This window comes from Gallinula chloropus (genome assembly GCF_964237585.1).
Source record: "Gallinula chloropus genome assembly, chromosome: 5".
Lineage (NCBI taxonomy): Eukaryota > Metazoa > Chordata > Aves > Gruiformes > Rallidae > Gallinula > Gallinula chloropus.
Genome location: NC_140090.1, coordinates 5,755,747 through 5,779,571, shown reverse-complemented (window position 1 = coordinate 5,779,571; position 23,825 = coordinate 5,755,747). Strand labels below are relative to the sequence as shown.

At 35.7% G+C, this 23,825-nt stretch overlaps 1 protein-coding gene across 1 annotated transcript in view; it reads right to left on the bottom strand.

Moving 5' to 3' along the window:
* LRP1B (LDL receptor related protein 1B) overlaps positions 1-23,825 on the bottom strand; it is a gene marked incomplete at both ends in the record, with an annotated part of 709,648 nt that overhangs the window by 105,644 nt on the left and 580,179 nt on the right. Inside the window, 11 exons of the mRNA XM_084264363.1 lie at positions 2,987-3,109; positions 6,593-6,678; positions 8,720-8,903; positions 10,340-10,527; positions 11,386-11,526; positions 14,285-14,407; positions 15,396-15,524; positions 18,192-18,311; positions 19,992-20,114; positions 22,748-22,897; positions 23,086-23,199. Of these exons, the coding sequence (XP_084120489.1) occupies positions 2,987-3,109; positions 6,593-6,678; positions 8,720-8,903; positions 10,340-10,527; positions 11,386-11,526; positions 14,285-14,407; positions 15,396-15,524; positions 18,192-18,311; positions 19,992-20,114; positions 22,748-22,897; positions 23,086-23,199 (1,481 nt within the window). The remainder of the gene's footprint in view (positions 1-2,986; positions 3,110-6,592; positions 6,679-8,719; positions 8,904-10,339; positions 10,528-11,385; positions 11,527-14,284; positions 14,408-15,395; positions 15,525-18,191; positions 18,312-19,991; positions 20,115-22,747; positions 22,898-23,085; positions 23,200-23,825) is intronic.

The window sequence follows — 23,825 nt, the reverse complement described above, 5'->3', positions numbered from 1 at the left end:
ATACAGTGACACATGACATGCAAAAATAGGTATTATTCCCTGTTAAACAACACCACTACTGAAGTAATGACACTTCTTAAAATAGCTAAGACAAGGTGACACTTTCCCTACAATAAAAGAGAATGGAGAACATCATGATGTAGCAAATACCAAATTTTCAACTTCCCTGCAGCATGCACCAGATTTTAATGATTTTTTTTATCTATCTATCTATTTTTTTTCTTAAGTGTCTGATTATCTTTTTTGTGTTAATTTTAAAAAAATAAAATGAAAAAGCCTTTTTTTCTTTGCTATCCTGTTTATTTTTCACATAACAGAATAGAGCTAAGCCTTCCCTCCTCGTACCATGCCCTCAAACATGTCTGCTTATTAGCTCACCAGTTCTCTCACTAGTCTACACTGGCATATATTTCATTTTAATATCACAGTGTTGGCATATGTCATCATGACAGATAGACCATAAGGGCAGCCAACTCAGGCAAACAGAAAACACACACCTAGAGGGAAAGTAAATACTGTGCTTTCATTTCTAACGTTCGCATGGCAGGAAAAAAAGGAACTTTCTAACAATTCCTTACTTTTCAAAAGGAGTACATTATTAAGGCATAATCTGAGACAGAAACAATGTAGTGACCTACTGGAAAGCCTGCTCTTCACTGACAGGGATGTGTTATTCTTAAGGTTTTTGATGACTTGAATAATTTTGAGACTTGAACAAACTCCTCTAAATATACACAATTATGAATCTCATCATGATTTTATGATTTGATCTTGCTTAGCTAGGAGTACTTTATGATAAGTGTTGAGTGACACTTGAATATTAGAGACAAACTTATTCTGGGCTTAAAAATTCTATTCCTGATAAGGTCTATTTTGACTTAATTCTATTCCTGATTAGGTCCTGATTAGGTCTGTGCAATGAGAACTTAGGAAAAAAAATCAGAGAAAGCAATGCGTCAAAATATTTAAGATTTCTTATGTATTAATAATGGGTTTATGACTGTAGTTATCAGAAGTTTCACCACTGAATTCATGTGCAGGTGAATATAAACTTAATGCATAAACCTGATCAGATAAAACTGAATATTTTATTTTTAATTGTATTTACATTTGAAGATACTGAAGAGCCTTCAAGATAAGAAGGGATGCTGTGAGACACTAAACCAATTTTATAGTTATGAATATGTAAAAGTACCCTTTCAGGTTATTATGTTATTTATCACATTATAAAACCTTTAAAAAATTAAATCCAAGCACTCACCATTTTTTTAATATGAATAAAATAGTTGATTTTTACCTTAGCACTACCAGCTTCACTGGTTTATGAGTGTGCAATTGCAGCAAGTGCTGCAATGTACCTTGGAGCATTTCATGTAGAAATGGATAGCTCTCCAAACTTAGTGGTTTAACTTCACTATCTAGAAACATCAACCAAAGCAATTAGTCTTTCTATTCTGATGACCTTTCCTTTGGAGGATCGCTTTAAGCTTATTCCAGTCACTGAGCTCACCAGTGTGACATTTAATGTGCATGATCCAGCTTACTATAGCAGTTTCCAATAACATTTGAATCTATGCTACTATACACAAAACATTGTGTTAATGTTTGGACACATTTATATGCAAAAGTTTTTGCTTCAGTCGTATAAATATCTCCTACATGATTAGATGCAGAAGAAAAATGAGATGTCATCAGGTTTCCCCAACCAGGAAGGCTAGAGTTGGGATGCAGAAAAGACGCTACCTTCTAAGAGGGAAATCCTAGGTAATATACCAAACAGTATCGTTTACTCTAATGGTATATTTATAGTAAATATTAAACCAAGAAATAGGAAGAAAATAAAATAAATTAATACTTCAACAAGGGAAAAGGTTGTTGACCATAAAACCTCTCTTTCATGACAAAATAAATAATATTTAAACAATTTCACTTGTACTCTCCCATGCAGCAATCACAACTTTTTGACCGGGAAAAATTCTTTGTTCTTCTTGAAATACTTAGGATTAGAAAGGAGAAGCCTGGGGTCATCCTCTGTTCTAAACACATTCCTTGAAATAACAAAATACAGATCCATGCAGAATGGACAGGAAGCTGAATAGGATGCCTTTTGCAATGTCTAAAGGCAGTAGGTATTATTTAACTATTTAATGGATTTCTAACCCTACACTTTGCATCTCCTACTTTTTGCATGAAGAATCTTTGCAGGGACTCCCTAGAGCTTTTGAGTACATGCTGGATTTTAGTTTTACCCCAACGCAATCAAGTGCCATAATTTATGCTCATCTACATTTGTTTGAAGGTCTATGAAGAGATATTTCTGTGTGAAGGATGGAAGCAAGGTTCACTGATGCCAATCAGTTCAAAACCTTAACCCTCAAAAAAGACTGAAATCTGTGTGCTCTGAGGATGTGTCAGCCCATGTACTAAGCTGCAAATGAAAGTAGAAATAGTTTCTCTCTGCATAATGGACTGGTGTACAATGAGGGAACAAAATTCATAGGATATGTTACCCCTCATTTGTTCCTTGTTTGAGAAGGTCACATATAAAAGAATAAGCAAAAAGGAACTTCATATTTCTTATCAGAAATTCTGGAAAAATGTTCACATAGGTCAACAAACATGCTTAGTAGTGGATTTATGAACTTATTCCAATGCAGAGGGAAAACAGGCTGTGTGGAAATGGGAACGCAGTAACAAACTGAAGACCATGGAAAATTGTATTTGAAGAAATAAGACATCAGTGTATGCACCTTACTCCTAATTATACCTCTTTTTTCTTTGGCATCCCGTAAACCACCCTGAACTGCCAATTCTGTCACTTAAGTAATAAAGAGTTTAACTCAAATACAAATGCAATTAAATTTGACATGCTATGTTGGTATGCCTAGACCAAAACCTCACAATCAGGGTTAAAACCATGAAGGCACATTTCCTTAAATACTCATAAAACTTGATTCTAGTGGTGACATTATGAATCCCCACTTACCTTGATGTCACTTCCATTCAAACACATTCTGTTTATGCGACTGCCATTTGGTCTGCTGGAATCAATCCAATAGATGAATTCTTCCCTATAGTCAAAGTCTATCGCAATCACGTTGTTCAACCCCTAAAAGCAGGAAAAAAAACCCCACTCCATTTATTCACATGTTTGAACACGAGCTGTTTGACAGCATTCAGAATGCAAAATACACTGCATGCAATATTCAAAATGCTTTATTTTACTGACTGCATATTTTTGAAGTACCTCTCTCATTTTTTCCACACGCTACTTGTAAACAATCAGAGTGAGATAAAAATTGTAGCAGAAATAAATAAGGTGACAAAGAAATATCTCGCTTCAAAAATGCAGGTGACGTATGAAAGTAAGTGAAGCTTCTGCATTTTCCATTCTTATTATTAAAATTAATTTTGACAGTAAATATTTTAATGTTTTCTCTGTTTCTCTGTTAATTACTACCTTTGCCATTACTTTGGCAACGAGAAGACATCAATTTTGTAACAATAAACTCAGAAATAGCATACAATTTATTATCTTTACTCAATGAAAACAATATATTATTAATATAGATGAATCAGGAATTAAAAACTGTGATGTTCGAAAAAGCATGAATTTTGATTCCTGAGTAAGAAAGTTTTCAGTTCTTAGCTGCTATACTGTAGGTACTGTAGTGTGTGTGTGTGTATAAATATATATATATATATACAAATACAGAAATAGTATATAAATAAAGTGTGGAAGTTAGTGAATAGAGCCCTGGGAGACTTCCAGATGTCTGCTGGATCTCTAAGTCAACACATTGGAAGAAAGAATGGTGATCATATTTGAGGTTCTCCTACAGGTTGGGCAGAGCAGTCATATAATCATGGTTTTTCATCCCAAATGGCAGGTATGAAAGAGGTTTTTTATTTAGATGAGGGCTCTTATTTTTGCCCTGTGATCTGTTTAACATTCTGATATGTAGTGAAATCACAATTATTCTTAATACACAAAGACTGCTCTCAGTCAAAGATGGAGCAATACTGTTAAAAAGAACAGATACAGTTCACACTCCTAGAACCACAAAATCATTTAATCAATCCTGTTATCAGCCCAATGACATTCTACTCACAGGTAGATCAGCAACCTCCCTCGTTAATGTAATTCATAGCTGTAGAGGGGTTGTGCTGGACTAACCCACTCTAAAATAAACCACTAAGAACAACAATATTTAACTGTAAGCAAAGTGATACGCAGCTTATCTGCCACCTATGACAGGGCAATACTGCAAATCTAACTTTGATCAAAATGCAGAGGAGGAGGGTAATTAGGGAGCACAGACCATTGTTAAAGAAACCCCGAACCAATGCAGTGTTGGGGGACAAGTCTCATTTGCAAAAATCCCATGCCCAAGCACACATGGTTCTAACAAAACTAACTGCAATTCTGCCAGTCATAACTGCTCTGTGAAACACTCTGCCTGTCTCTTCTTTTGTTATTAGTATAAATGTACCTACATTCTTAACAAAGAACTCAAAACAGGTGGACGAATCAAAAAGATTAACAAAAATATGTAACATCCTAGAAATTCAAGTCAGTAATTTGTGAAAAATTGGCTTTATACCTACATATTATACAATACTGTAAATGTCTCTTATGTATCCAGACTGCCTGCAAGTCTTTGGTTTCAAATGTTTTCTTTTAGGTCAGTTTAATATTTATCAGAACATCAACTGAAGGTAAACTTATTTCTGTGCATCTGCAACTGAGTTCTCTGTCTAGACATCATCTCCTCTTCATCATCTCCATGTCACTTCTAAGTCCTTCTAGCACAGCTGTCATTTCTCACATCATCTGCTTTTAGAAGGTATAGGGAAGCTTTCAGATGGCATCAGCTGTGTTAGCCTCTCATCTTAAATGTGTGGTTGGTTTGTTTCTGTTACACACAGTATGCGGTATCCTTGGTGCCACAATTGAAAAAGGCAGGTAAAAATCACCAATGAGGACAACAATTCTCTCTATCTACTCTGCCTGTGGACACCCCAAGGGTTTTGATGACTAGGAGTGAAGGAAATGGAAGGTAAAGGACACACACAAGAGACAATTCAAACAGTTGTACTGCTTATGTATATTTGGTGGGAAAAAAAAAAGATAGGAAAAAGCTGGCACATAACTCAGAGAAGACTGAATGAAGTCTTACTTTCAATTCTTTTACTCTGAGTTTACTTGAACAACTGTTAGAATAGCAAAGCACAGATCAAATACACAGAGAAGGGTGGTGTTGCTCCTTTGCCAGAGCAGCTCTGGTATTTGCCTTCATCTGGTAGATGTCTAAGAGCGAGCTGATCCATCATAACATTACAAGGACAAGAAGATGTCCTTATGAAGAAGACAGCCCACCTGTTCTGCTGGTATAACTCCCCTCCTTGCTTTCAAATCTGAATGCCTTTAAAATACTGCACTTGCAGGATCAAAGGCTCACAGGTTCAATAGCACAGATTCATCAAACTAGTGAATTAATGTGATATGGAAAACACAAATTCTCTTCAATAGCTGGAGCTATGCAGCCTCTAACATAACGAAGAAGAATCAAATAAATTCAAGTCTGATGAAGCTCTGAGACAATCTGTTGCCACCAACCATAAAGAAAATCTAACATTTATTCCCTCTTTTCACATGCTTCTATTAATGGATATACCAGCAAAAGAGGAGAGAGTCAATGAGATGTACATGAGAGGTAGTCATAAGGATTTCAGAAGAACAGACTTCAACATAATGCTTTCTATGCTTAAATAAAGTCAGTGTTCAATGCAAGGTGGTTAATTTTGTAATTACTACTGTGAGGACCTGAACACTTCTCTTGTGACATTAAGATGCACATCTTATTGACACAAGAAGCCACAAAAAGCCTAATGCTACTGACTGCCATAGCTGATTGTTCTAGTCTTTCTACAGTCAATTAATTAGTAATCAAGGAAAGAGATGTTTTAATAAAAACATATTTGGGAACTATGGTAAGTAACTACACTTAGGTGAAGCACAGCAGCAGAGCAGAAACTGCTAAAATGACAGCTCTGGACTTGGTGGGTGACACTCTATTTTTGTATTCTTTCAAATAAGTTTGTTTCTGGTTACAGTAATTTAGAGTATTAATGTAAAAAGGTAGATTTAGCCAAAGATATAGGTTCACGTATTGTAATAGTGTAAATCTTCAAATTGTGTGTCTAAAACCAAAATAAACCAATTTGGATTATGAGGTTTAAGTAGCCCAAATAACACATGGCCAAACAGATTTTTTTTTTTGTTTGGTTGTTTTTGTTTTTTTAAACCAAAATAAACAAATTGCACAAAATGTATTAAAATGGAAGAGGATCACAAATAACCTAAGTTTTTTAGTACATCAGAATGGCTGACAAAACAACTGCCTGAGCTTTAATCATGTCCAACTCTGATAACTTAGTCAATTTAAAATAGTATAAGAACTGGAAAGGTGCTGCAGCTGTTCTATGGTGCATAAAACACCAATTGTAAGATGATGTTTCTATCAGTTGCACACTTTAGGAAAGAATAAAAGTATTGAGTTAAACTTAGAGCATGGTACTATGATTATACCTGTTTCAACAAAGTGTAGTTGGATCCATCAGTGCTAATTTTTCTTATTTCATGATGATCAGCCAGAATTAAGAAAGGCTCCTCATCTAAACCCCGGGAGAAAGAATATATTAGACTAACTTTTACGTTAATTTATGGAAAATCAGGAATACAATGCTGAAATACAGATGGCTTGAAAAATAAATGTTACATGCTCTGATCAATGTTATGGATGAAAGAAATATTTAAAACATTCAAATGCTCCAAGAAAGATCAATGATGCACTATAAAAATGAACAAAGCAATCAATTAGTATATCTTTCAATGTACTTTATTTCTTTTTGCCTTTGTTATATGGGAAACATACTGTTATGCTAATTTAATGTCAGAGATTAGATTTTAAATATATTTCATACCACCTGTTTTAATTTGAACATTCATTTTCAAATTATCACTAAGACTATTATTTGTCACAGTTACAAACCATGTTTTGACCACTGCTTTTTGAGATTTCAACTCCTCAATAGAGACAGAAAAACCCAGCTCATGGGAGAAAGCTCGACTCTAATTCTGAGCTGACGCCAGGTTTAGCTTCCTCACCCTTGGCTTCCTAGGTTTATCCAACCACCCTTCTTCAGATACTCCTTCATGCGATCACTTACTTTGAAATATCTCTGCCACTGACATACATAACAGTTTCAATAAGCATTTTGAAAGAACCTGTCTTGATTTTAGCTCTGTTGACTGAGACCTCAGCTAAAATTAAATAACCCCCCCACCCACCAAACAACACAACAACCTACTAATAATTTAGAATGTATTGAAGATTTGCATCTCCTGCTCATACATTCTGGGATGTTATGTGTTGTCCAAACTATTCTGCTCTTGAATTGAATACATCATACCACCTTGATTGAATCTTATGTTCAACTCTTGAGACACCCTCCACTTCTTAAATGATCTGAGGCATCATCCTCAGGACTGACTGTCAGTGGTGTGTGGGGAATGGCTGTACTGCTGCACTCTGTGGCAAGAGTTCAAGGCAACTGATGCAAGAAATCAGCATCAGGCCAAACATTCACATGTTGGCATCTCTTTGCAGTACACCCTTTCTTGCCCCAGCAGGAACAGCTTTGCCATGATCATTTTGGATGTTCAGTATATTACATCTCTAACAAACTGTACTATGATGTGTCCCAGCTCCCCTTCTCTTGTGAGTGATCTATGGCTTCTAAATGAACAAGTGGTGTGCAAAGCATGAAACGGGAGCAAAGCAAAAGCCTGATCCTGTATTCCCGCCCTCTGCTGTGCTTCCTCTGATTAATCAGGGAAGCACCTAAGACAGGAATATCAGACAGACAGAGGTTCCAGTCCTCTCATCATTTAGAAAGAAAATAGAAGGACTTTGATATTTAAAACTACAACACAAACAACAACTTTGTGCAAGACTTGAATAAGGAGGAGTCCCCTCAAACAGAAGATTGCCTGCACTATGAAGGACATCAGGCAGAACACAGTAATGTGGGGGGTTTTCTTTCTTTCCTGTTGATATTTTGCTCTTCCTTTCACTCACTTAGTGAATCCCACACACTGAGGCACAAAAAATTACATCAGTGGTGTAGGGGTGAGGAAATAACCAGTGTTCTCTCTGTATCTAGAGCTTCACTCTGCATTATGCGTAAGACTGGATGGTTTAATGTGCTATGGGAATAATAGATTTTGCAGTTTCTATTATTCTTTCCTGTTCCTTCCTTTCATACCAGGAAGTTTGAAATGCAACCTAATATTCTAAAGTTGATGAAATAAACTATCTGAAGTCTCTTAAACACTTATCATAAACATACCATCCACACATGACTCAGAAGTTGAATTAGGTGATGTATTTTAACTTTCCTAATACTTTTTCTAATTCAAACTTCTGTAATCCCCCTGTAACTATTCACTACAAATGATTTGAGCACAATAGGTACTAAAAATAGAACTTACTACAATCAAACATTGAATTACATTCCTATTGTTTACTGAAGAAGTAGAGTGCTTCAAGGCAACTCTGTTTATCTTGTATAAAAGGGTAACAAAGACCTTAGGGCTAAAGTCTTTTGCAAATTAATTTGGCTACAGCTCTAGACTAAGAAAAAAAAGTGATACCTGAAAGAGACTTGCAGCCATTAAGGTTATCAGGCTGTATTTCATACCCATCTGCACACAAACATTTGTAGGTTCCATATGTATTGATGCATTGCTGGCTACAGGGAAATCCAGATGAACATTCATCAATATCTATGCATGTTTTGCCATCATCCTTCAGAAGGAATCCAGGCCAGCATTTGCACTGGGAAAGAAAAACAAAACATTAATTTTGAATTACTCCACAATTTTGGTTTTTATCTTATGTGCTTTCTTCTGAATATGTTAGCATCATAAACTCTTTCATGTAGCCTCAGTTTTTCAAGTAACATCTTAATTACATTCCTATTAGTATTGTTCACAGGCAGCCATACCTACGTTTCTTTTCAACTATTGTTGGAGTGATCCTAAGTACCATTCCTTCCCAAATAACCCTGAGAATGAGTAATTATCTTTTCTTCTATAACTTAAAAAAATGCAAAATACATTTATTCAAAAATATGGAAAAGATTCTTCCATGAAAATAATGATGGATGGACCCTCTGGAGTTATTTTCAGGTACACATGAGCCTTTTGGTAAAAATATGAAGAGTTTTTAATAACTTTTCTTGAAGCATTGATAGCATCTAGCAATCTATGTGACAGATACGGTAGTGTGAATTAGAACCCCTGAAACTGATTTTTATTTGGATTCTGCTGATCACTATGGCAAGTTTATCACATGCATCACGAGTGATGCAGAATACAACCAGGTGTGTGTGTGGGGTTTCAAACCAGGGCAGTATTTCAATGGAAAACTGTGCGCCATGTTCCCTCCTGTATTCTCCACATTATTCTCAGCAGAGCCCCATGACATGCTTTCTCTGCATCGATGATATTTAATTAAGATTTTTGCTGTACCCAACCTAGTCTCCAGCTCTCCAGTCTACGGCCTCATGACTAGGACATGGTTTCAGAGGTTGGAATATCTTTAAAGCTAAGTCATGCTGGATAGATTTTATTTAGTTATCAGTAGACTGATGTTCTACTGAAAAGAGGAAACATTTTTGGGGTGTAGATAAGGTCACCTCAGAGTTAAACCTCTGAAAAAACTCTCACTTCCATTCTTTGCTTCTACCTATGTAGGGCTTAGGGCAGCCAGCAGCTAGGGTTTCCATAATACCCAAGAAGTATTCCCTTCTACATCTCAAGGCCAAAGACCAGATTCAGGTGATTCAGAAAATACCATCATGTGCAGAAAACCATTTTGCTCTGCAACTAAGGTAATCATACTTTGAATATTTCTGTGTTTTTTACTATGTATGAAAAAAACAAAGGAGAAAGATATTTCCCTTATTTAATCCCATGCATTTTCCTTTTACACAACTGATTTTAGTGCCCTGTATACATCAGCATGATTTGTAATATTTAAAGCATTGTGTATTCTTTCCCATAAGTTTAAAGTATGTATTCCACCTTTTTTTTTGTTATACAATTGACAACTCTTTGCTTACTGGAAATGAAAACTTGAATGATCTTACTATGGTAGACAAACTACTTCATTACAACACAGGGGAGTTTTATTATAATCACACCGTAGTTAAGAAACAGTAAAGAAAGAAGAATTTGTGTTATATTGCACCATATTTTGAAATTATTCACCTTGTATCCAACAGGAAGATCCTGACAATCTTGAGAACAGCCACTCACTTTCTTACTGAGGCATTCATTAATGTGGCAGCTCTTTTCATCAGACCCGTCACTACAATCCTCTTTGTTATCACAAACATCACTTTGAGGAATACACTTGCCATTTTTGCACATAAAAAAAGAGCTGTTACATGACTGCTCTGGAAAACAAAAAGGAGAACCCAACTTTGTGTAGTCTATTAGTATTTGGAATTAATTTTCTCATAGATGAGCAGCAATGTGTGCAAGTCAGATGAAACACTGGTAAAAATTGAATATTCATAGTATTATAATACCTTTTACATTTTAGTGCCTTTAAAAGTTCCTCCTCTGGAAAATGTGTGAATTACTTCAACTTATTATCCCCTTCTACACATTTGTTTTCGCTTAATTGAGAATTCCCTGCACAATCTCCATGCAAAATGGAGTTCTGTAGGTTTCCAAACTTAAAAAAGCACAGCTTCTCTTCCCTGTAGATCATGTAATAGGCACACTAGGATTCATTTTCCACTCAAAACCCAGTCAGACTCCAGTCAGTAGAAAATATCAATAAAACACATTTGCTCAGGAATTTTCTAATAAAAATAGACCAGTGTTTAGTACAGGAAAAACAATCCCCTTTTGTATGACCTACTACTTTGTGACGATTATGTTACATATATTAAACAATTTTCAGTGCGAACTATGTACTTTGGCAATGATTATGATAATATATTTTAATACTAATATTTAATATGTACAGCTAATATTTAATACTAATATTTAATTTCATTTACTAATATTTAATACTCATAACTAATATATGCAATTAATGCCATCGGAACTGGTGGTTTAAACTTCGTGAGCTGAAGTTTTGGATGCTGGGGACTGACATCACACCACAAAAATCTCACCATGAAAGCAGTGAAGATTTAAGCTATGAGGTTTTATTTATTATGAGGTTTGCCTATCTGCCATCCTAAGCCACTGCTTTCCAAAAAGCAAGGGCAAACATGCTCTTTAAAGAATTAAGCCCGAACCTGAACTTTTGCATTTGATGTTTATAGGTGCTTCATCAGAACGGTCTGGGCAGTCAAAATCACCATCACATTGCCACTGGGAGTTTAACAGGCATCTTCCATCAGCACAAGTGAACTCTCCAGGACGACAGTGACGATACCCTAGAAACACAACAGTCATTGATTTCATTCTTTGCTTCATACTTTTGACATAAAATTTTACATAGACAAGGCAATCTAAGTAAAATTATAACTCTTTTTATCTCCTTCCAGAACAAAATATATCCTTACAGACAAGCATCCAGCCACAAGGAGCAATCAAATGTCTGTTATGCAGCACTGTATAGTCACAAAACAATTCCCACATATGCAGAACATATTTCTGCAGTCCTCAATTGTAAATACACCTTCTTTCATGTTAATATAACTTTTTGATAGTATTAGGAAATTGCTTTCTAATTACTATACCCAGTAAATATTTTTGCAACATGCTTTCTACTATACACTTTCCCTTTAAAGCATGCAGAACACTAATCATTTTAACCTCACTGAACATGCAGTTTCCAAGATGGCCACAAAATCAATCTATCTATCTATCTATCTATCTATCTATCTATCTATCTATCTATCTATCTATCTATCTATCTATCAAAGTATATCTTTTCAAAGATAAAGCGGGTTCATAACAGAAAATTACAATAAATAATGAAGCATTTGCTTCTTAGAACATGCCTGTTTAACCCAGAGTTCAAAACCAACAAAGCAGTAGAAAAAATAATAAAAATCAGAACAAATTTGATTTGTTTCCATTCAATTTTGAAACATGAAAGTTGAAAATTTCCCAGAGGGAAAAATCTTCTGCTATTTGTAAGATATTTACATTTGAGATTTTTTTAAACCAAACCAACTATTGAGAAAGTTCCTGTCCTGGAAAGAAAAGTTTAACTTTTCCTGTATTCTATGTGCAAAAAATCGGCCTCATGTAATCGGTAAGCCTTTAAGAAGGCCCTGAAAGCAAGCCTTGATTTAGTTAAAACTCAAGGAACAATAAGGGAAGTAAATACAATACAAATTAGTTAGCAACACTTGTCCTGATTATAAAGTATGATTTCGCAAATTTTTGAAAAAAAACAAACAAACCACATTTTGCTGAATTATGTTTAACTAATTTTCTTTCTTGAAGACAATGGAGTTTTTAAGCTCCATTGAGTTGATTCTTCAAAAAATATATCTAAATTATAGCAACTATTAAAGCTGTGAGCATCTGAAACTAGCACTGAGAATTTTCTACTCTCTGGAAAGTTAATATTTGTTCTTTTTATTTTTTAATTACTGTCTAGTATAGCTTTTTTCTGATAGCAGATGGAGACATAACATTTGATGTGGTATCTGTCTACATAAAAGGCTTTAAACCTATATCTTTAGTTGTCATTTAGAAATCTGCTAATGTACTATTTTCAAAATGCAATATGTGATTACAGCAATTGCAAATATTACTTGGAATTAAAATAGTTCTGTGGTATGAGAGTTTGGGTTTTTTTCCTTTTTTACATAAATCGTGCTTGAAAGAAGACAGGCTGGCTTGGTATGGGAAAAAAAGTGAAGGTTTTTGGTTGTCTGAGAGACCTTTGATTGCACGTTTTGACAGACCAACAGCTTTACATCTTGTCTGCTGCATTTCATAAGTGTGTCATCAGAAAGGTCATTACAAATTTGCAGAACAAGGGCTCCAGCTTAATACTGCCTCTGCTCTGGATGACAGGATATAGAGAAACTGGAAACTGAAACCAGAAAAGCCCCCCTAAAGCTGTAGTTTCTCTTTTGATTAGCTGCTTAAACAACACATTTCATATTCTTGATGAAATTTCAATTTCTTGAATAGAGCACTTAGTTTTATTTTATTTTTTTTAAATTTCAGTAACAGAAGAAATACCCTATGGGACGAGACAGTGGTTCATCTAACACAGCACTGTGTCTGACAGCACCAATAGATTTTGTTCTCATGTTCTCCCCATCTTGAATTACTGTGGTTTTGGGGTGGGGCTTTTATTGGTGAGGGTTTTTTTAGAGTTAATTTTCTTCTTGGTAGCTAGTAGGGGGCTGTGTTTTGGATTTGAGCTGAAAACAGTACTGATAAGACAGGGGTGTTTCTGTCACTCCTGAGCAATGCTTACACAGAGCAGAGGCCTTTTCTGGTGCTCACACTACCCCACCAGTGAGTAGCTGTGTTGCACAAGGTGTTGGGAGAGGACACAGGTGGGAGAGCTGTCTCCAGTGACCACAGGGATATCACATACAGTATGGCATCATGCTCAGTTTATAAAGCTGAGGCCGGGGGGGAAAGGAGAAGTGGGAAGATGTTCAGAGTGGTGGTGCTTGTTTTCCTAAGTAACCACCACACTGATGGAGCCCTGATAGCCTGGAGATGGCTGAACACCTGCCTGCAGCTGGAAGTGGGGACTGTATTCCTTGATTTGCTTTTTGTATGTCTGGATTTCGCTTTACTTATTAAACTGTCTTTATGTCAATCCAGGAGTTCTCTAACTTTTACCCTTCTGATTTTCTTCCCCATCTCCCTGGGGTGGAGTGAGCAAGTGGCTGTGTGGTGCTTAGCTGCTGGCTGGGATTATTTCACAACAACATTGAACAAGAAATTCTAGACACTACACTTTTAAATTCTGTTAAATTTTATCAGTAATCAACTCTATGTCACAACTATAGCAAATAATTTGCCACCATAGCTCCAGCTCCAAGTTAATACCTAGCTATAGTCACTAATGAATAATTTAAAAGATTAAAACAATTTTAAAAAGTGAAGAGCTTTCTTTTTCAATAGTGACTTAAAGTAGCAGACCTTGCAGAAGGTCCTATGGTTAACAGTCTGAAACATTTCTTTTGACTCTACTTTAGTTATACTTGCCACATTCCAGAGATTCATCTGATCCATCTCCACAGTCATCATCATGGTCACATACAAACTGTTTGGGAATGCAGACTTTGTTATGGCACATGAAAGCATTCTCGTCACAAGTGTTATTAGGAGCTAAGGAAAATACAGTACATAAAAATAAATGAAATTGAGAACAGTGAGATATACAGCTGCTTTCTTACAGAAAGATGAAAGGAGAAGTTGTTTAGTCTGAATGTATTCAATGGAAATAGCAATAACATCACAGTCAATACAGAGAGAAACACACAATTCAATAGCAGAAAAAACTACTGATCACCACAAAGATACCTAAAAAGTAAGGAGAGCTAAAAATCTCATCTAATCCCAGACAGAAAGGCTTCAGAAGTTGTTGTCGTCTACAACTAACCTATGGTCTGTCTGAGAGGAAAAAAACATTCAGGAATTACAGGTGTCCTTTCTATGTTATTCTGCCCCTGAACAAAAGGTCTTTAAAATCCATATATATTTAAAAAATAATTCAGCCTAGAAATGGTGAGTGATGGAATACGCATTCAGTGGAGAGAACATATTTCAGTATTTTTAACCTATACCATTTATATATATATATTAATTGAAAAAAACAACCCCAAAACACCTAGTGAAACTACTACTGAACTGCTGAAACTTTTCACAGAAATGCATCTCAGGAGACTGGATGTAATGGTTTGTAGGGCCAGAGATGTCAAGATCTGAACAATTAGAAATGAGGGCAGAACTGTATCTTCTTTTTTGATGGACAGCCTCCCTGACATGCAGATTTTCTTCAGAAAGAGCAATAACACTGTATAACTAATAATGTGCTAATTTTCATTAGTAAACATGCTGTACAATGTCTATGAAGTGACACACGTACTGATCTTCAGCTGGTGGGCCTCAGTATATTTTAAAATACCTGAATATGGTAGGCTGTTTAAAACACTGAAGGATTCTGGTGTGTATTCTCACATGTAGCCCAACAATCTTTATTAAGGTTCTCAGAAGTTTAGGGATATCACACTACACGTATGAACAGCATTGGGGTATTGTAAAGGCAAAAGTACCATGAAAAGAAAGACAAAATGTTTTTAACAAGCAAACATACCACAGCCTGCTGTCGACAGCTCATCACTTCCATTAGGACAGTCCCTTTCACCGTCACAAAGCCAGTGCTGAGGAACACAGGCATGGGAGCCTAAGCAACTGAACGTGTCTGCAGCACAGGTCACTGAACCTGAAAAAACATTGTATGTGAGTGCTGGACATCCTGGCTTGCATCAGGAATAGCGTACACAGCAGGACCAGGGAGGTATTCACCCCCTGTACTCAGTTTTGGGGAGGCCACACCTTGAATACTGCGTTCATTTTTGGGCCACTCACTACAGGAAAGATATTGAGGCCCTGGAGCATGTCCAGAGAAGGGCAACAAAGCTGGGGAAGGGGTTGGAACACGAGTCTTATCAGGAGAGTAGCTGAGGGAACTGGGATTGTTTAGTCTGGAGAAGAGGATGATCGGGAGAGACCTTATTGCTCTCTCCAGCTACCTGAAAGGAGGTTGTGGTGAACTGGAGATCAGCCTCTTCTCACAGATAAGTAGCGACAGGACAAGAGGGAATGGCTGCAAGTAGTGCCAGGGGAGTACAACTTGTTCAGGTTAGAAATGAGGAGAAATTTCTCCTCAGACAGAGTGGTTGGGCATTGGAACAGGTTTCACAGGGAGATGGTGGAGTCACCGTCCCTCAGGGTGTTTAGGGAAAGGGTGGATGAGGTACTTAGGGACATGGTTTAAGTAAGTAATACAGGTGGTAGGGGGATGGTTGGAGGTCTTTTCCTATTCTATGATTCTATGTTCTAACTGATTTTTTTTTTAAGGTAAGGGTTCTTTATTTTAAAATAAAGCTGAACAAGATTTTAATCTCTGCAGTATGATGAACATACTGGCTAAGACTGTATTTTACAGTAAAATCTTGACAATCTACTATTTCTTCCAGCATTTCCTCTTACCAAGTCTCTTAATTTTCTGCAAGGAAATTTAATTTCCCTTCCTGCGTCAAAACTATCCAACTTTTCAAACCAATTTTGGTCTTTATGTTTGACTGCGTGTTTGGACTGACTGAACAAAGGAACCCATCTTGTAAACCACATAATCCTCACACCACTGTCCTCTGTGCCAGGAGGCTGAAAGTATTCAAAACTTGCATGACTCAGCCCCAGGTAGAAGGGAACAATGTGTACCAAGTACAATAGTAGTGGGAGAAAGAAAACGTCTGACAGTTCCAATACAAGTAACTCAATGTACTGTTAGACTAATTGCTTTTTGATTTTTTTTTTTATTTTCTTACATAGGCTTTTCTGCAGATAAGAATAATACATCCTAAGATTTTACTGTGCTTGGAAGTAAGCTTTTGCACAATTCATTACTTAATGTATTCCCTCGTATATAAGTTAAATATACCTCACTAAAAAGGAGATTGAAATTCCTACTAATTTTAATTAGAAATTAATAAAAGAGTAAAAGAAATTTAAAAAATTGGATTTTTCATTACTATTTATGCAAGAGAAATGTGACTTTTGCTGATGTATACTTCTTTATAATTTTTTTAATAATTCTGCAGTTAAACTTCACATCAAATAAATATTGATTTTGTAAGACTGAATGATCTGAAGTCATCTTGACCTCTCTTTTTTCAGATCTGCCTCCTGTTCCTAAAGAGAAATACAGCCCTTTGTGTAACTGGTGTGGATTCCTCCCCCTTCGAGAGAAGGCTTGTAATTTCATGGATAGTTTTCTTCTAAAAAGGAAAAAAAAAGGTATGTTGTAGTGGCACTTGAAAATTTGCTGTCCTTCGTTTTTCCCTCCCTTTTTCTACTTCCTGATTTAAGTTTTCTACTAAAATTTAGGCCTTCATGTTTCTTAGGGTTTCACATACAGCAGTCTCAGATGTGCTTGTCTTCTCATTTCACACCTTTTCCATTTCCTAGGGAAGAAAGGAAGAGAAAAATCTTCCCTTCCAAACAGACATTACCTCCAACTCCCCAGTTCTTACCATGACCTGCACACTGCAGAAAAATGTATTGCAGGTGGATGTCAACGTTAAGTTACTGTAGTAATTAATTCACGTTTGCCATACTAGAACAGTGTAATTTCTGCCTTCATCCTTTCCATTTGTTGGCATTTCTACTTCTGTGTTTGATTAAGAGAGTAATTGAACAAGCCCCAACCCTGAGCATAAACTGAAGAGATTTTTTTTAATCTGTCTGCTTAACACTACCAGTAAAATTATCAGCAGTATTTTTATTGTGATATCACCCATGAAATATGGAATCAAGTACTCTTTGTTGAGTGAACTTTAAGATGATTTATGAAAAGGAACAAATATTTAAGAGTTAAAAGTTGAAATTTTAAAATCTTAATAAATAGCATAGATAAGGTTGGAAGCAATGTATCCAACATCGTGAAATTGTGACAGTATGGCTTGGCACAATGTGATTTTCTTTTGAAATGAATTCACTAATACATTTCCAGTCAACTGAGCTCCAGATAGAAAGCAAAACTTCCAATTTCTTTTGCTATTTGAAGGGTTTGGGAAACTGAGAGGAATATTATGCAGTAAGGCTTATGACTGTCTATATAAAAGTTTAAAGGGAATAGGAGAAAAAGCTGGGGAAGATAAAACAACTTGGTCCTCAGGCACCTATCACTGAAACGTTATGGTGATACAGAGGTTTTACTCCAAGGATGGGAATGGTGAAAAGTTCGGTTCATCTCTAATATCCAAATCTTAAAGCACATGCTTTTTGGGGATGCCACACTTGTCCCCTTCCACCACCTCCTCAGATCACTTAATCTCTTTTGCTATGCATGATCTGACACAATACAGAACTAAAGTTTTCTACTTACCACAAATGGCATCACTCTCATCCAAACCATCTCCACAGTCATCCTCGCCATCACACGTCCACTGCTTAGAGATGCATTTGTTTGCAGAGCAAGCAAACTGATTCCATGAACAAGACGAATCTAGGAATGACATCAGCCACTGCACTTGTTAGGTTCACACAGGCACTACACTCCCTGAACTTTTCTAGAAAAGTTTAGGAATCTCCATACTGCCCCTTTCTGCCCTCCCAATTTTAGTGTCTTAAAACACTCAAATACAGCATAATCCTAATCCTGGTATTCAGGAAGTTCCCAGTGTGTCTAAGAGTTTGCAGTCACCTATACATTTATTAAACCAAATACATAAATGTGACGTTCTAATATCTTTTTAAACATCTTGCTAGTGAGAGGAGGAAAAACACTTTAAAAACATAAATCTGGCTTGTGCATTTCACAAGGATACATTACCCATAATAAACAGAATTATTCTGATACTAGGGCAGAGATGGCACAGTCTAAATTTTCCAACACAGCCTTCCTCTTGCTACCGCAGTATTTAATTGCATCTTGACAGGATTTAATGTTCTTTTATCTCACAGGAAAAATTGTTATGTATGTGCATTCTGTGATGCCAATTTACACTTTTCTAGACATTAAAAATAACAGCACAGTTCAGCATTTCCAAATCAGGCTGCACATTTAACCTAAATAAATACTAACTTTATGACCTTTCCAGAAAACTCCAAATCACTTCTTTCTTTAAGAATAAAATTTATATTTTTTAACTGATGAAAACAATTTTTACTATTAGAAATATTAACTAATTTATATAACAAAATCTGATTTTAAAAGAAGAATGTTGTAACACTACCTGAAAACAGTGTAAGAGCATAAGTGCAGAAAAAGAGAATGTACTAAACCCCCTTCCCTCTCTCCTATGAAAACTGGCTGGGAGTTTTATAATACTGCATGTCAGTATGCATGTGTAATAAAAACTAGAAATAAAATCACTGAATGCAGTCAACATAAAACTTTGATTTTCACAGTGCATAGCAGTTCCTAATTTTGAAGTTATAAGATGTATATATACAATGTAAAGTGCAAGCCAAGCATGGAATCATGTTAATGGAAACTGGGTCACAGAGTAATGTGCAACTTTCAGGCATGTTCAGTGGTAAACAAATAATAACAAAAAAAAAGAATATACAAGCTTCAGGTTGTAGTTAAATGTGGAATAGGAAAATATTATACTGCTTCTGTTGTTCTAACACACTTTTATTAAAGAAAAATATCCATTCAGTTAATCCATACAAATTTAAGACAAAAGACCAGCTCTTACTATGAGTAATCCCAAACTGCACTGCTCCTCAACTAGGTAGAGATGAAGAATCTGAAAGGATCTGTGACAGAACAGACTCTTAACCTGTCACAGTTTATGCTCTGTTTTATTCACATCCTTTTTCTTACTACTTTAAATATGGCACCTGTACGGCCTCTGACACAAAGAAATGTCTATTTTTATGTCATAAAGATCTATTCTGGTTACTTCCTGATGCAATGAGGAATTAGAAAGTATTAGTGAAATTGTAATATATGAAAGCATTAGAAAGGTCTGTATACAATCATATCTTTAGGAAAAGAAAAAAAAAAGGTAGGGTTTTTATTCTGGAATGAGATTGGGTTTAGAATATTAGCTGTGTGAAGTCTGGAAAGGTATTTCAAAAGCCCATTTTTACAGCTCTAGATTTGATCTCTGAGATATAAATGCAAACTTATTTCTGATTAATGACTACAGAAATACAAATAAGACAAAACGCTCACCACAGTGCAATTCATCTATTCCATCCTCACAGTCTTTCTGCCCATCACAAAGCCAGGTGGTCAGAATACATCTTCCACTAGGACAACCAAAATAATTTTCTTCACATGTGGGTTTGTTTTGAACTGTGATAAAATAAAGAATGTAATGTAAAATGGTCTCTACTGTATGATTAGGAGCCTAATACATTTCTGCTAAATTTCTGAATACTGATGGACAACAAAGTGTTTATGTCTAAAAATTTGAAACCCCCTAAACTATTTGTTTTGTTTAATTATGTTCGGATAACTTAATAAATTACTGGTAATGAAGTTGTTGAGGGAGCTGAAATACTTCATTTATTTAGAGAAGAATGAGAACACAGCTTCAAATTAAAAGGACCTAGAGATGAAAGCAGTTCAGTTTATGGGTTTTGAGCTCAGGTATATCATCATTGCTTGTTGTTTTACACCAGCTGAAGAAATTGTCCTTCTGATCTATCTGCCAGCACCTACAAGACAACCTATCTGTGGCAGTATTTTTGTTGCATTCAGTGGGATAAGCTAAAAATCTAATGCATGCACCTATTGGAGCTGCACTGACATTGGAGCCAGAGATTTAGACTTCATCTTCTTTGTAGAGCATGAAAGGCATTTAAGATTTTACTCCTATGAATACTTAGAACAGATGCAAGGAAAGAAAACATACCATATATATATATGTATATATATATAGTTCTATGATGTAAGCAGAAAGCGTAGCCTACTGAGCGGCACCGATAAATATCAAGCAAGGTCTTTGCCTGAGAAAACCCAGACACAAGACACTAGTTCCAAGCATGGAGACCACTGAAGCTCTCTGCCAAAGCTTCTGTCACTTCTTAAATGTACTGGGGCTATCCACACTGGGTTTGTTTCCTGCTCCCCAGTCTTTCTCTCTCAAAAAGAAAGTTAGAGTTATCATATTTATGACTTCTAGATCTGTATGAATATAAAAAAATAGAATAAAGAAGTGGGATGTCTATGATGACTAGATACTAAAGGTTGTCTAAGTACAACTACCCCTACATGAATATTTTACCTTAATTTTCTGCAAGAATAAGAACACTGAACAAAGATGGGAATTATCATATTCATAATAGAAACAACACTCAAAAACTTAATGTGCCAAAGTTGGTCAGTTTTGAATGAAATGGCAAAGCAAATCACACACAGGTTTAATTGGAATGGTATTGCTTCCAAGTAAAGGGAGGAATGATCCAGGCAATTAGTCACACATTAAAATGATGGAACATTTTGGCACACATTTGGAAGACAGAGTAAGGTAATACAAATAAATGGACAATGGAATAAAATGCAACATTGGTTTACTTATGCAACATTACTTTACTGAAGCTAGCGCATACTGCCCTCAAAATCTTCTCTGCTATGGAAAAAAACCCATCCTATGGAGAATGGAAATACAGCAATCTAAGCTATTTTGAGCTCAATGAAGCTCAGTTCTGAAGAATTAATAGATAATCCGGATAATATGATGATTATAATGGAATCTACAGATTTAATACACATCTCGCTTATAGGAAGCATGCAAGTTCTTAATGTAAGGTTGAGCGACATAAGTGCTGAAGCTCTAGGTTCCTTCTGGATCTTGGTAACATTTTCATCAATAAATTGGTACAAAATATATGAGAATCCTAATAGAAACTTCTGGTGCCCCAATGGGATTATCACACAGGATGTCAAAAATCAGATAATGTTTTTTACTAGGCAAAAATTGGATGGTATATAATTGCATACAATTCAAACTTTTATTTTTACAAGTTATAGATATCAATTAGTATTTATTATTACTAAATAATTCTTAGAAGAGAGAGGCATTGGTCACAGGAGGACAACTACAATCTAGCATGAGTCAAATATGAAAACAAACATAAACACAAAATGTATTTGCACTGATGAAAGGCAAAAAAAAAAAGATTTCACCTGCTACACTGGGTAGTGGTCTGGTATACTCATGATAGCTGCAGGTTGAGATGAGTAAGATGACAGAGAAACACATCCCTATCTTGAAAGCAGGAATTCTGAAATGCCTTGGGTTATTTACCATTGCAAGTGAAGAGTAAGGATTTGATTACTGAAGGACTACAATGCCCTTATTAGCATAAGAACAGGTATAAATTGATAAACAAATAATACTGTGAAGAATTAATTGGTTAACATTAAATATAACATAAATAAGCTCAGCCCTGGGACTGGGCATACAGTAATTGCTTTGTACAGGCTGAAGACCAGAGCAATCACAAAAGCAATAATCCTGGATTCTACCCTGGCAGCCTATCCCAAGTACCTCAACAAATTACAAGAGAAAGTTAAAAAACTAAGCAAGAAAAAATGTACCATCCACTAAGGCATTAGCTAATAAAATTTTCTGAGTGATTCTGCTGATGCTTGATGAGCTTGACATTTTAATGACTGATGTTTTACTTAAATAAAAATGATTAATGACACACCTAACCTGGCAGAAATATAAAGCTAGACATTATGGTCTTCAGCAAAAAGCAGTAGTAATTTGTAATAATTTGCATAATCTAATGAAACACAAAATAAAGAGCGGTGAAAAAACCTGCATTCAGCATTATATTAATCTCTGTGTTAAATAAAATAGTATTAACTTAACAAGCATTTTGCAACACCATTTGGAAAAATACTCAAACATTAAACAGAACAATAGGAATATATTTTCCTAAAAAACCAAATGGCTTTTTTCTTTTTTCAGTTACCTGGGCATTTGAGTTCATCTGTATAATCTCCACAGTCATTAGATCCATCACATATCCATTCAGGCAGTATACAAAGTGAAGTGGAATTACAGCTAATAAATCCTGAAGATTTTATTCCAAGTTTATAGAAGTAAGCACAGTTTGTATTATCTGGAAAGAGACAGCAAATTACTGTAGCACACCTGATACAGGTATTTCGTTTTCAGGTTAAGCTTGAGTTTGTGCATACCATGGAGCTGCTGGTATCCAACTAGCAATGACTATGAATTAACTGCTATATAACAAGGAATATTCATGGAACAGATGCCACAACGAAGCACAGACAAATGCAAACTTACTACAGTTCTTTTCATCTGAAGCATCTGCACAATCAATGATCTGGTTGCACTGTGCTGATTTTCCAATGCAAATCCCATCTGCACAATGGAATTCTGTTGAGGCACACATTGAATCTACAACATATGGTTATAAAATATGTAAATTTGTGTACTAAAGAGATTCTTCAGATGCATATTATGAGTTTAAACCTTATACCTTTTAGGACAAGGCATTCAATACACACCATGCTGTCTATACCTAAACATTCAGTGGAAATAAAAGGTCTAATAAACTTGAAAGTGTAAATTTCTAGTTTTTTTAAATTATTTTTGAATCTGAAAGTCTCTCTCTAGATAATTTAACTCAGTTTGAAATAATCACCATGTGAGGAAGAAGCACTTTCAGGACAATCTATGAATCTCGATTTTCTTTCATGCAACAACAGGTTGGGGTTTTTGACTGTAAGCTTTTCTCTCTGCTCATATTTAGCTAAATGATTAAAACCCATACAACAATGTACTGCTACATCAGTCTTAGCAATATATTGTGGAATAGGTTCCCCTCCAATCTTTCTGAATTGTCACTAAGAATTTGTGCTGTCTGTTAGCTAGCCTGTATTCACTGGCTGATGCACAGATATAAATACCCATGTTTTAAGACATAAACGCCATTCTGATTAAAGAGGAGAGCAATTCTGCTAAGTTTTGCAAAGGACACAGACATTACCATCCATCTGAGAAGCAAAGAAATAGAAAAGGAG